Source organism: Meleagris gallopavo, chromosome Z (genome assembly GCF_000146605.3).
Source record: "Meleagris gallopavo isolate NT-WF06-2002-E0010 breed Aviagen turkey brand Nicholas breeding stock chromosome Z, Turkey_5.1, whole genome shotgun sequence".
Classification (NCBI taxonomy): Eukaryota; Metazoa; Chordata; class Aves; order Galliformes; family Phasianidae; genus Meleagris; species Meleagris gallopavo.
Genome location: NC_015041.2, coordinates 7,929,967 through 7,943,453, shown reverse-complemented (window position 1 = coordinate 7,943,453; position 13,487 = coordinate 7,929,967). Strand labels below are relative to the sequence as shown.

The 13,487-nt window shown below is 53.3% G+C and overlaps 2 protein-coding genes across 2 annotated transcripts; both read right to left on the bottom strand.

Moving 5' to 3' along the window:
• Nucleotides 1-2,289: 2,289 nt before the first annotated feature.
• LOC100539228 (avidin-like) lies at nt 2,290-3,737 on the bottom strand. The gene is made up of 4 exons (XM_010725268.3): nt 3,435-3,737; nt 3,122-3,335; nt 2,831-2,951; nt 2,290-2,764 (listed from the first exon to the last, which is right to left on the bottom strand). Exons 1-4 carry the CDS (start codon nt 3,504-3,506, stop codon nt 2,731-2,733), a joined length of 441 nt encoding a protein of 146 aa, XP_010723570.1. The 5' UTR covers nt 3,507-3,737; the 3' UTR covers nt 2,290-2,730.
• Nucleotides 3,738-4,756: 1,019 nt separating this feature from the next.
• Nucleotides 4,757-12,654, bottom strand: GBA2 (glucosylceramidase beta 2; the record flags this gene model as incomplete). Its single annotated transcript, XM_010725267.3, has 16 exons — nt 4,757-4,984; nt 5,065-5,256; nt 7,644-7,759; nt 7,848-7,990; nt 8,123-8,229; nt 8,317-8,468; nt 8,627-8,734; nt 9,015-9,119; nt 9,286-9,470; nt 9,548-9,673; nt 9,745-9,898; nt 10,945-11,047; nt 11,396-11,635; nt 12,015-12,233; nt 12,315-12,430; nt 12,552-12,654. Coding segments are annotated over 16 exons (2,397 nt in total), but the record flags the coding sequence as incomplete, so codon positions are not given.
• Nucleotides 12,655-13,487: the final 833 nt, after the last annotated feature.

The following is a 13,487-nucleotide window of genomic DNA, read 5'->3' as shown; positions in this document are numbered from 1 at the left end:
CGGCTGCGACGCCTCGCGTTGGATGTGTTGAACCTCAGCAGGTTCACCTGGGCGCACTGCTCAGCCGGTCCAGGTCTCTCTGGATGGCACCCCGTCCCTCGGCCGTGTCGACCGCACAGCTGGGTGTCATCTGCAAACTGCTCAGGGTGCACTCCATCCCATGTCCGTGTCACTGATTAAAGAGCGTCAGTCCCAGAACTGACTGCTGAGGAACACCACACACTGCAGTTTGCACAGGGTTCTCGCCCTGGAACCCCTCTTGTCCACCAGTGCTATTTTCTTGCTGTTTGCTTGACATTTTGTCCAGAATGATAACGTGCAAAGCAGTATTGAAGGCTTTACTGAAATGCAAAAGGATTACATGAACTTGTTTCCCTACATCAACTAGGTGGGTGATCTTTTCTTAAAAGGAAATTTAGTTAAACAGGACTTTCCCCTCATGAACTCATGTTGGCTGTGACCCATGACTGCATTATCCTTCAGATGTTTTTCAGTAGCTCCCAGCATAATGTCTCCATAATTTTAGTAGGTGCTGAAGTGAGACTGACAGGCCTGTAATTAGCAAGGTCTTCTTGCTTGCCTTTCTTGAACAAGAACAACATATTCTGGAACAATATTTCCCAGCCAGCTGGGACCTCTCCAGCTTTCCAAGACTGTTGAAGAATAATTGAAGTCTTGTGATGACATTGGCCAGCACTCCGAGTGCCCTGAGGTGGATTCCATTGGGTCTCATGGATTTAGATGCATCTGTATGGAACAGCAAATCGCACACAGGTTGGGAGTTGGCTGGGAGCTGATTGTTACCACAGCCCTGGTCCTCCAGCTCTAGGGGTCCCAGAGCTCATCATTAGTGTTGAAGACAGAGGCAAAGAAGCCATTAAAGGTCTCTGCTTTGTCTGTGACCCTGTTTGCAAGGTGACCATTCTCATCAAGTAATGAACCAACTTTCTCTCTCATCCTTCTTTCATTGTTAACATATTTAACATTTAATATTTAAAAATTTTATTGTCCTGCACAGCACTGTCCAGCTTCAACTCTAACTGAGCTTTGGCCAAACAGTTTTTTTCCCTACAAAGGCAAACAGCATCCCTGTATTCTTCTCACGTTGCCTGACCTTGCTTTCAGTGGCCTTTCCTTCTAAGCTATTGAAGAAGATCCCTGTTCAGCCAAGCTGACCTTCTGCCCCAACTGCTTGACTTCTGACATTTTGAAATTGCCCATCCCGTGGTCTTAGGAGATGGTACTTAAAAAGTGGCCAGCATTGATGCACCCCAGTGCCTTCAAAAACAGTTTCCCAGGGGGCATCACCAACTAGTTCCCCAAGTAGCCTGAACTCTGCTTTCCCCATATCCAGGGCTGGAATTTTGGTATCCATTTTCTTCCTAACACCAAGGATTTTAAATTTGACTACTTCATGATCTGTGTGGCCGAGACGGTCACTCCATCCACAAGACTTCTCAAACTACATATCTAGGAGGGAAGTTTTCCTCATTGGCTCCTCTAGTACCTGCACCAAGAAGTTGTCAACAAAGTTCTTTAGAAATCTCCTGAAACTGTGTGGTGTTCCCACTTGACATCTGGCAAGTTGAAGACCCCATAAGGAAAATGGCGGTAGAGGTCTCTCAGTTCCTGCATTTGTGGTTCTGAAATATCATCCCTGCTAGGATGTGAATCCTGTTCTGCAGAGCTGAGGACCAGGCCCAGGGGCTACTCCATCCTCTCAGGACTTGTCCTCTGCTCTTGGAGCCAGGGAGAGTAGCATAGCAGCAAGACCAAGCAGCTGTTTGTCCCTCAGCTGAAGCTGGAACTCCCTCACTTCATCTGCTCAGGAGAGATAACAGCTGAATGGACATCGTGGGCATGGGGATGTCAGATGCCAAAATGTTGTGCAGTGAGCTGCTGGGCTTTGAGATGTTGGAAACTGGGAAGCTGGATGCCAGGATGTTCAATATTGAGACATGAATGGTTGGTAGGAATGATGCCTGCAGAAGATGTCCCTACTAGGGCCCTAAGGTAGGGAGTGTCTTGCTAATAGCCCTGCCAGCCCATGCCCTATTTCCTAATTCATGTGAAGCAGATACTTGGACTAAATATTAACTGAAAATGCAGGAAGCTTGTTAAAAGGTAACTCCAGACAGAGCAGCCAAGAAGGGAAAAGGCTGCAGCAGAGCAGCAGTGTAAATGCACTCTGCTCAGAAAGGCTGAGAAGGAACTGCAAAAGCTCAACAGACTCAAGCCTGGGAGAAGGAAAGCATCAAGGATTTGGCAATGTGTCAGAAGAGGAATCCAAAGGAGAATGCTTTATTGGCAGCAGCAGGTACTCAATGGAAAGTTTTGTCCCCCAGCCACTGCTGCTATCCCTGCTCTCTCCAAAACTGCCCTGAAATGCTGCCCTGCCCTGCCCACTGGCACTAAGGATTTATTCTGCTATCATGAAAGAGTATGCTGTGCTGCAAGCAATGCTTGTTGGAGGGCCTGCAGTACAGAGAAGGTACTCATCCCCCAGTCAAGTGCATCCTGGTTGCTGGTCCCCTGCCTGTCTCTGTTCTGAGCTCAGCTGGAGGGGAATAAGAAGCACATGCAGTACAGCTCTGCTGATGCAGAAGGGTTTATTTGGCTCCTGTTGTATAGGCACAGGGATGCAGCAGGTAGGCAGCAGGACACAGTGAGGAGGCAGCAGAGAGCCCAGGTGCTGCAGACAGGATCGCGAGGTACAGGCAGTGCTCCCCATCACTTGACACGGGTGAAGACATTGGTGCCAACCCTGCAGGAAGAGGGGTCAGTGGAGTGGGGTGAGCATTGCAGGGGTGGCAGTGAGAGCTATGCTCACCTGATGGCCTTCCAGGTGTCCTTGCGGGAGGGAACCTCTTCCCGCAGCAGCCATGCCATCTCCAGCGTCTCCTTCCCACGGCGGTCCACGAAGCACTGTCCCACAAAGACAGTGGTGGAGTCTGGGGGTAAACCAAGGGCTGAAGCCAGGGGAATAAAGACTGCCTTCTCTGATAGACAGACACCCTGGGTGCCTGGGCTGACAGATAGCTCTATCAGACCCTTAGACAGACAGACAGACGCTTTGGGCAGAGCTGTCTGGCTACCTGTGGCCTTGCTGATGCTGCCGTACCTGCAAACTGCCACTGTACAGTGAAGCCAAAGGTGGGCTGCTGCCCCTTGGTGCCGGGGGGCTGCTGGGCTCCTTGCAGCGGTGACACCAGGATCTGCTTGTTGGTGACTGCTACCGCTGTCTGGTAGGAGCCGGAGAAGGTTCCAGCCACATCCAAGGCTGAGATGGTCATGTTGGAGCCCAGCTCATTTCTCCACAGGCCCTGCAGATCACACTAGGACCAGGGGACATGGCAGTGTGTCAGTCACAGCACGGCCCAGCTCAGCTCGGCAAGGCAGCTGCCCCCCAACACTGCAGCTCTGGCCGCCCTCACCTTCCTGGAGGCTGCGGGGCTGAGGCCAAGCAGGACCAGGCCAAGAAGGAGGCAGTAGCGGAGGTGCTCCATGGCCAAGCTGTGCTCTGTCAGCTCCAGTCCTGCTCAGAGCTGTTTATAGTGGTGGGGGCTGCGTGGGGCCCCTGGGCCGCCTGCCAAGGGTCACCAGCAGGAGATGGGCCATCGCGTGCAGTGGCATGGGGGATGTGGTGACGCAGGCATTGCTGCCACAGCGCTGTGCGGGGGCACAGGAGAGGCACTGGGAGGACATATGGGGGCATGGGAGCCAGAAGCACCGCCTGAAGGGATGTGACAAGAACTAGAGTGTGGCTGCAGTAAAGTGCTATTAGAAGGAGAGTCAGGAACAGTGTCGGCACCCCGGCATTGTCAACAGCTTGGGAGCAGCAGGGCTGCCCTCACCCCACAGGTTGGGGAGATTGGTGCCAACCACGGGAGGACAAAGGTCAAGATGAAGGCGCCCTACCGCAGTGCTGAGCAGCCCGCACAGGGAACCAGGTACGCTGTTTCTCCTGGGCCACTGCTTCTGGCCTGAGCTCCCCCACAGCTCTCCAGTCATAATCAGTGTGTGACTGCATGAGCCACAAGGCGCTCTGGCCTCCTTCCCAGCAGCTGGTGGCAGCCCCCGTGAGGGCTGGTGACATTTCAGAGCCCAAGCTGGTTTCTTTGCCTTCTTGCAGACATAAGTAGGGAGCTGGCTGCCACCCCCAACTCTGCATGCAAAACCCTACCCCTGCACCTGCACACACACCAGGAAGCACAAGGAGAGTGATGGACAGCTGAACAATAGTTTATTAAAAACTTAAAACAATTAAATTTCTAAAACCCACTCCCTGCCCACCCCAGCTCACAGCACGGTACCAGACCAGGCTGGGCACTGCTGGGGCTGCGACTGTCACCATTCCCCAGTGATTGTCCCAGCTGGGCCCCCCAGCTGCAGAGTCAGCCCAGGGAGCTATACACTACAGCATCCACGTGTCAGTGTGGGCCGCATCCTGTCCCTGTCACATTCTGCAGGCCACATACCCCAGGACAGGTCTTGGGGCGTGGGGGTCCTGCAGGAGCCCTGAGCACCAGGGAGGGGACACACATATCCCCATCCTGTCCCCTCCTCTCACCACAATGATGACAGGACATAACACGTGCCTCTGGTCTCCTGTGCAACACAAGGGCTGGGGATCCCCCAGAGCAAGGGGCAGAAATGTGGGGGCCAAGGAGGTATGAAAGAAAACAGCAATTTGAGTATTCTCAAGAGAGGGAGGCACAGGATGAGATCCCTGCAACTCTGCTCTGTGCCACCAGTCTCAGGGGTGCAGAGGATTCTTCTGGGTTGGTGTGGGGCTGGGGGGCCGGCGGGTTTTGCTTTCCAGGGCCAGCTGCATGCTCCAGATGCTGAGGGGCCGCATGTATGCCAGCGAGCGGTAGACTTTCTTCTCACAATAGGCTTCAGGGGTCTGGAAAGCCATGCCCAGGTTCTCCCACACCGTTCGGTAGCAGCCCTCTGCTGTGTGGAAGCCCTCCTGCACCAGTCCCTGTGGAAAAAAGCTGCCATTGTCATCTCTGTGGCATGGAGATGGCACATGCCAGATCACCCCCTAGCACACCCACTTACCTCCTGGATCATGGTAGCAGCCAGAGCATAGACAACACCAACCCACACCTCACTGGACTGCACGCTGGAGGTGTCAGGCACACCATCAGGCCGCATGCCATTCACAGCACCCATGGTGCCACCTGCAAAGCTCATCACATTCTTCTCAAAGATGGTCTTCAGTGCGCTGACAATGTGGCTCTTGGGGAAGACCTGCATAGAGAGAGTGCCAGCAACTTGGTGACATTTCTCGCTAGGAATAGGTCAACACTGCTTGCTGATAAGTGGGCACCTTAGGAAAACACCAGGTAGAAGGCTTTTTCCCCCCCAAAAAAGACAGAAAGGAGAGGCAGATCTTTATGCCACCTTTCCCAATGGTGGCTAGTGACTCCTCCACAACTGTATCTCACTCCTGCTTTTGGGTTTGCTTTGGCGACAGGCCAGCCACACTCTTCAAACTTGCCCTACTTGAATTCCCAGCCTGCACTTATGGTCACTGCTGATGTTTTTCAGGCTATTGCCAACTCAGAACCCAGGCTTTCTGCTGGTTAAAACTGCTGTCTCATCCCCATCATAGCTACTTCATGTAGCTAGTGTAGCCTGCCACCACCTACAACAGGTATTACAATGCCCAGAAAAGATGAGACACGGACCAGAGCCAGACAGGAGATGCTGGTCAGGGATGCTGGAGGGGAAGGCTGTGGCACAGCCAGGGTAGTGACACGGGGATACATCCTGCAGCTGAAAAGTGGGATTACAGTATGTGTTGGGAATCCTATCAAAGCACTGAACATTGAAAATTACCCAGGCAAACAGGAGATTCAGCTTCTGCAGAGTGGAATAAGAAAAACTGAGCATGGTTTTGACAGATTTCAGGACTTCAACCCCTTCAGGTTTGCCATTAGGTGGCAATGCAGGGACTGCGTCCCTGACCAAGGGTTGAGGCGAGATAAGACAGCATGAGGATAAAAGGTTGGACTGTGACACATGGGACACCTTGTGATTTTCTGCTTACGGCAGGAGAGCCTTGAGACTTTTACCGCTAGCAAAAGACCTGTGAAAGGTCAGCAGTACTCACTGAGCAAACAGTCGCTTCAAGAGAATACAGGAGGAAAAACAAGTTATTCAACAAGCCAAAGCCAAGAGCTCACAAGAACTACAAGAACAAACTGAAGCACCATGCTGACTAAGCCCTCACAAAACAAAACAAAACCAAAACAACCCGAGCATGAAAATGCCTGCCAGTCAAACAGCAAGGAGGACTGCATAAAGATGGAAAGACTCTGCATGTAGTTGGAAGTAAATAATGCTTCTCCGTGGTGCTAAAACTAAAAAGTCATAAAAAGGGCATTGGGACAGGAAATAGGCAGTTTGCTTGCTTAGCCCCAGCACAGGATGCACCGACTTTTTGTGCACGTTTGCTGGAAATGTTGAGGAAGTGGCAAGCATGGTGACATGCCACAGGAGCTTGCCAAAGGCTGGCAGAGATAACCCAGCAATTTTTGCAGACTCATCAGGGGAAAGGCAGTGGATTGTTTTGTCTGTGCTAAAGCCAAGCATCTGATACAGTCATGTTTTCCAGTGTGGATCTGGAGATAAGCAGAAAAGCTGCTTGGGAAACAGTCTTCTCCAGCAAAAAAAGTTTCAAGGCAGAATTTCTTCAGGACTGAGGTCACCGATTTATCTTACTCTGCATTTCATTACTGACCTGCATACACAGCAGGAATGCATTAATGAAGTTACAAGCAGGAAAACTGCCAGCAGGCCAAGGGATCAAAATACATGGAAAAAACTGGATGACCATAGTAAACAGAGAGAGTTCATCAGTGCAGACTTCAGCAAGCTCAGAGCTCACCAGAGAGCAGGGGACAAATGATACCTTAAACAACAAAGTCAGACATCAACAAAAACATAGGCGAGATTTCAGACTGTGCCACATTTACCACTTGCATCTAAAAAGGCTGTTTGAGCATCACTGTCACAAGGCTGGAGGGCACAGCCAGATGCTGTCTTCTCACTAAGTCCCTCAGAATTTGGCACACTGCTCCCAGGAAGAAGCTTTTGCATATTCTTTCCCACCACAGAGAGTTCTGCTCTGGAGCAGCGGGATCTGACGGCTTCCTTGGTCGTAAGTAATCCACAGGAGTGCTCTCTGCTGCCACGCTGTGTTCCAGCACTATCTTACTGATCACTGTTCTTACTGCCTTATCACACAGAGCAGCCTTTGGCCAACTCCTCCTTCGTGAGGAAAGAGCTGTGGACTTTAGGGCCACAAATCAATCTCCATGTCTTCCAACACTCATTTAGGACTTCAAACTGGGCAACAAATAGCACGTGGAAAGTTTCATGCATATTTTCACTGGTTTCTAAGCAAACACCATTTTGCTGAAAACAGAGCCCAGCAGGACCCTCCTAGCAGCATGCCAGACTTGACCAAGGTTACACACACTGCTCTCGCAGCCTATTTCTGAGCTGATTTCCATTCAGTGCACTGATGTGCATTAAGCCACCTTCACCCAAATGCTGCCCAGTGCACACCAGGAGCTAGCACAAAGCCAGGTGCTCACCCTGCTGAGCTTTCACAGCCCCCTTCTCCTCACCTCCAGCTCCTTCTGGTCCAGGCCACAAGCCCCCAGGAACCACTGCCCCGCACACTGGTCTGACATGATGCTACTGGAGGTGCTGCTCCCGCTACTGTCATAGTTGTAGTATTTTCCTGGAAAGAGCCAGAAATATGGTATACTGATGGCTGCAGCTGGCGTGCTGTTCCATCCCTCCTAACCTTCCCACCGGCCAGCACGCACCATTCCACAGCAGCCTTTCAAATGACTCCTTGCCCTTCTGCAGGATGGCACCATACTTCTGCTGGGTCTCAGCGTCACCCAGCACCTCTGCCATCTCACACATCATCCGGACAGCTGCCAGCCACAGCCCACCACAGTATGCACTGCCAGAGCAAAAAGGACAATTGTGTTGGCAACGCTGGACACATTGTGCAGTGCTCTGGTGACGTATGGGGAGCATGTCCCCAGCTCTGAGCTACTTCCCATCACTCAGCCCACACTCTTGGCCTGCTCACCTGGCCCCGTTCACCACCCATGCATCATACGTCTGGTCAGCAGTGCCCCCGTTCTCAATAAGCCCGTCATTGTCAGTATCAAACTTCAGCTCCGACTCCATCACAGCCTGCAGGAGGCAGGAGGTGGTCATGAAGTATTCCTGCTGTGTCCCTCTCCGGATGTCTCCCATCTTCTAAGAACCCTCCCACAGTACCTGGCAGACCGGCCACATGTCCTGCAGGTACAGTGCATCGTGCGTCAGGTAGTAGTCACGATACACCTGCAGCACAAACTTCAGGTTCAGGTCCTTCCAGTTGGCAGTGTCGTGCATCAGATAGGCATTGACTCGCTGCCAGGGCTCATCATCTGCATGAGGACAGGGCAGATACAGCAGCACAGCAAGCAAAAGGCATCCCTATAAGGTCCCAGAAGTGCCACAATCAAACAGCACCAAAGTGACACATTGTACCCACTGCCACCTCCTTTGCGAGCATCTGTTCAGCATCCCTGTGCATCCCCCTCACCTGGATCTCCAATGTCATGGGGCACTACATTCTTCAGTTTCACCTGGGCTGTTTTGCCACACACCAAGTACTGCCGTGGCTGCATGTCCTCATTCAACACTGTGACAGCTGGAAGGGTATGGGATATTAGTAAGGCATGAAGCCCAAACCACAGGCATGGGCAGGGCTATCAGCACCCTGCTGTGCCCTGCAGCATACTGGGGGACACCAGTCTGCTCCCAGTCTCTTGCAGCAAGGACATGTCCCAGTGCTGGGGGAGATGCTGAGTGGCATCAGTGGGATGGGGTTTGCCAATCGGAGCTTAGCAAGGAGCTGGAAGGCAATACCAGCCTTCAGCACCAACACCTATGGCAGAGGCCAATCCCACAGCACCAGCCAAGCAACTCACCAATGTCATACTGCAGGCTGATCTGCAGCTTGGGCCACAGCATTACAAGGGCGAAGGATGCATAGAAGTGGACATCATAGGTGTTGTACATACGGTACTCCTGCCCTGGAAGCAGCAGAGGGCCAGTGAGAGAGGGGAGACACAGAAGGACACGTCTCCCTCCCCATGCCATGCTTCATCCTGCAGGGGTGTGGAAAGCATCCTCGGAACAAGTAAAACCAGGAGGGTGCACTTGGGACATGAGGTGCATTTTGTCCCAGTGAGTTGTTACCTTCCAGATAAGCAAACCTCCCGTACTCCCGCAGGACAGGGAGGAGGTGGGACAGCTTGGCAGCCCCTGGTCCCTGCAGGTCCTGGGGGAGGCAGTCAGGAGGTAGGTCCAGCCAGATTGTGCCCCCATCCGTCATGAAGTACAGCTCATTGAACAGGGCTGACTTGTACCAGGAGGGCAGCTGACTGCAGGGAGAGGGAAAGTCAGCCAATGACCCAGTCCCACTGTCCCCTGCTCAGCCACTATCCCCCATCCACCCCACCTGTCCTCCAGGATGGGTTTCTGCCACGCTTCAATCTTCTTTTCCCACTCCTTGTAGTGTGTCAGGGCATAGTGTGACAGTGCAGGAGCTGCATCCCCATTGCTGCCAAAGAAGCGTGTGTACCGCCTGCCAAGAAGAAAAAACTCAGCTCAGGGATGATCCAAGTTGCTCCACCAGGCTGTCCACAAAGCACCCACCTGAGGTGCAGTCTTTCCTTGGAGCCAAAGTGAACACGGGGCATGTCCCACACCAGGGCCAGCTCCAGTGTCCCATGGCCTCGTGCAGGCACCATGCAGCTGGCACATACCGCAGCTGCTGTCACTTCTCCCTTCTGCGTCCGCTTGCTTTTACCTGCAAGAAAGACAATGATAAAAAGGGTTTACAAAGTAACCATGGAAGCCTACAAAGCCTGAGGGATTGCTGCCTCAAAGGAACAAAGTTTTCTGTTCCCCCTGCAACACGAAATGTTTATCTGATGCATTCTAGAGGCAGCACTGCTATGCATGAGCAACTACTTTTTGCAACCAGGATAGAATATTTGCCATGGGATGAGGGGTCATAGGGGAAAAAAAAAAAAGAAAAAAAGGGGCATGGAAGCAGAGAGAGGAATGAGGCAGTAAAGCCAGCAGGCACGCATGGAATGGCCCTGTCACCCAGAACTGTGCACTGCCAGCCCAGACACCAGCACTTTGCAGTGACAGCCATCACCTCCAGCTTTCTAAAGGGTGGTTGAACAGCACCTGCATTTAAAAAAATGTCCTCAAGCAACTGCATAATTATACACCGGTCCTGACATGTGTACCAGGTAAACTCATTAAGCCAACAATTTTCACATAAGTATAGATCCTATAAGGTCCAGCATGCATGAAGGAAAACCACATCCCAATAGCCTAGAGAGCTCCAAGTGCATCAGCAGACAACAGAAAGGAGCTTTCATTTTCCTGAAATATTTAGGCAACTGGTGACATGAATCAACCCTCACGAAACATTGCAGAGATCCAGTGCCAGCATCACAAATCTGTCAGCAGTGTCAGCAATCTGTTCCCTTGGAAGGCAGGCAGGGTGCTGGATACATGCGCAACTCTACTGCAGCAGCAGGACAGCACGGACTGCAAAGTGTCACCCTGCTGGAAGGCAATGAGTGAGCAAGCAGCTGAGGATGACGCAAAGTATCAAGGAAATTCCAGAGACCTTCAGGAAACCCTAGTGGCAACAAGAGGGCAGCAGGTTACACCAGCTTCAGAACACAAGTGCTGCTAAGTGCTCCCTAAACAAATCAGAACCAGCTCAGCTGGCAGATCTGGCAGCATAAACCTAGGGAAGGTGGCTGGGCACCACTACAACCACATAGCAAACCTCAGCCCATGCTCCCCCCAGGCCTCTGAGACAACACTCACCAATGGGGGACTCCAGCTTGCCATCCTGCAGGAGGTCCTGCCACACGTCCCTGCCTGACCCCGCAGGGTCAAAGGCAGTAAGGTGAGTGATGACTGTGCCAGCCTGGGGATAAGGAGAGCATCAGGAAACAGCTCCCATTCCAAAGCAGCAGGTGATGCAACTGGATCACCCTAGAGTACATCTGAAGCTGGAACTTTCTCAGGTGTGCAAAGCTACCCACCATCAATCTCACAACCATAAGCTTGGTCTCATGCTGCACACCAACACCAACCCCCAAGTCTGCTTGCCTGGCATCATGCCTCACCCACTGCATTACTTGCTGGAATCCTAAGCAAGTGCTCCAGGGAGCTTGAAGACATCTTCCTGCTCCTATCCAGCTCCAGGGCTGTCCCCACACTGGGGTCCACCCCACAGCCACCAGGAGCAGCACAGCCCCACTCTAGCCCTCACCTTCTCCCGGGCAGCCACGGCGAAGGTGAAGGGATTGATGGGTGTACAGTGGTGCAGCAGGACGCCAGTCACCCGCTCCCCACCATCCTGCAGGGCAAAGGGCTCATTCCAATGCCCCCCACTCCCATCCCCCTTCGTGCCAGTGCCATTCTGCAGGGTGAACATGATGGAGACATCCACAGGCTCCTCACTGTTGTTCTCCACCTCCCAGATGAACACCCCCACTGGCAGGCTGGAGTCCTGCAGGGATACAACACAAACATAAGGGTAGGAAGTGAGCAGGACACAGTGTCAAAGCACTAGTGGGAGGGAACAGAGCAGCTGCCAGAGCAGAGCACAAGCAGCAAGGGATGGCTCCTCTCAGCACTAGATCTGGCTGTGATAAAACCCACAGCAGCTGATATCAGGAATGGGATCTTAGGACAAAAATAACAGGCTGGGAAAGATCAAGGAGGGAAGTCTGGCTAACAACAGTTGTGCCTTAGCGGCACCAGTGTGGCACTCCAGGAGCACTGGGACCATTGCCATAAAATACCACATCACTCCCCAGCTCCTTCCTGGAGCTACTGCAGTACCTCAGGGCACAGGCCTGATGCTTGAGGAACTGTCACCTCCTCACCTTGTAGTCGTGGGGGATGACTGGGGAGATTTGGCGGCACGTGAGCACCACGTTCTGCCCTGGCAGCTCATAGACCATCCAAGCACGGGGGTACAGTGCATGGTAGAAGGCATAGCGGCCACAGTAACCCCAGTTCCAGCCCTGCAGAGCACTGGGTTTCTCCACAGACAGGACCTGCTGGTAAACAGTCTGTCCCTTGCGGCGCAGGCACACTGTGAACTGGGGAGAAAAATAACATGGGGCAACAGGGTGAGCCCCGAGACAAGGGTCACAATGCTGCAGGGGGGCAGGTGGCCCTACCTGGTCAGTGATGACTGTCTCATAGTGGTATTTCCCAGGGTTCAGCTGCCAGCGACAGAACTCGCCCCGCCAGCCACGAGTGATGGTGCCGCCGCCAATCCCACCTAGTGGGCAGCCTGGTGGATGCAGGGGTCAGTACTGCCCTATGCCCCAAGTAGTCCCTTCCTGCCCAGAAGCACCCAAAGGCAGGAGCAGGACAATGCCTCTTACACCACCCCTTGCCCAACCCAGGCTCACCGTAGATCTGCTGCAGAGGGACGGCACACAGGAGGTCGATGAAGGCAGACTTCTTCTCAATGCGGGTTTTCTTGTACCACCACTTGAAGTACCTGCAGGGAAATCAGGAGGTGTGACTGTGGGTAGGAGCCAGCACTGCCATCCCTTGTCAGCCCCGCAGGGCAGCAGTGCCCATCAGATAAACCCTCACTGTGGAGCTGGCCCCAGGTAATGCCCTCTCACCCAACTGCTCACCAGTGGGCTGCACTGAGCCCAGCCTGCTGCCCCCAGGATGAACACACCTGCCCCACCTCAGTGGCAGGTAAAGGCTTTTCCAACAAATCTGGAGGCAGCAGCAATGCTGCACTTGGCTGTATGAGGATAGCATACAGAGGTCGGGAGAACCAGCCCATCCTGTGCAGCCACTGCCACTATCGGCAGCTCCATCACTTTGCTTTGTGGAGGTGCCCTAGACCGAGGAGCAGGGGGAGTACAGCAGATCCCCACCTTCAGCTTTCCCAGCAGCACACAGCACAGGCGATTGAGATTTTACAACAGCAGAAAGCCTGCCTGCACTGAGCCACACCAGGTCCAGAGGGCAGTACTTTCTGCTCAGCCTGGCACAGAGATTAAGCCTGCCCAGACAGCTCCCAGTGTGCCCTGTCACCACAACTGTGCCACCGGTGCACCGAGAGTCACCCTGCAGAAAGCTGCGGCAGCTCAGAATCCCACACCGCATCCTCCCCCTGCACCAACGCTACGGCACGGAGCACGGCACGAGGAAATGGTCAGCGGTGACACAGCCTCAGGCACGTCCCCTGCACTGCGCCGGGCCGCGAGCCCGATCCTTCCGAGGGAGGCACGGCAATTCCCTCCCGCTGGAAGTAACCTTTGCCCCGCGCACGTCTTGCAGAAGGCAGCGGGGCCGCGGAGCCGGTGCCGGCTGTTCCCGTACCG

Bases quoted from the DNA above. Each gene is read 5' to 3' on its own strand.
- LOC100539228 (XM_010725268.3), bottom strand. From the start codon at position 3,506: ATGGAGCACCTCCGCTACTGCCTCCTTCTTGGCCTGGTCCTGCTTGGC. The intron at 3,336-3,434 runs GTGAGGGCGGCC...CCCTGGTCCTAG, and splicing joins GCCCCGCAGCCTCCAGGAAG to TGTGATCTGCAGGGCCTGTG. The intron at 2,765-2,830 runs GTGAGCATAGCT...CTCTTCCTGCAG, and splicing joins GACACCTGGAAGGCCATCAG to GGTTGGCACCAATGTCTTCA.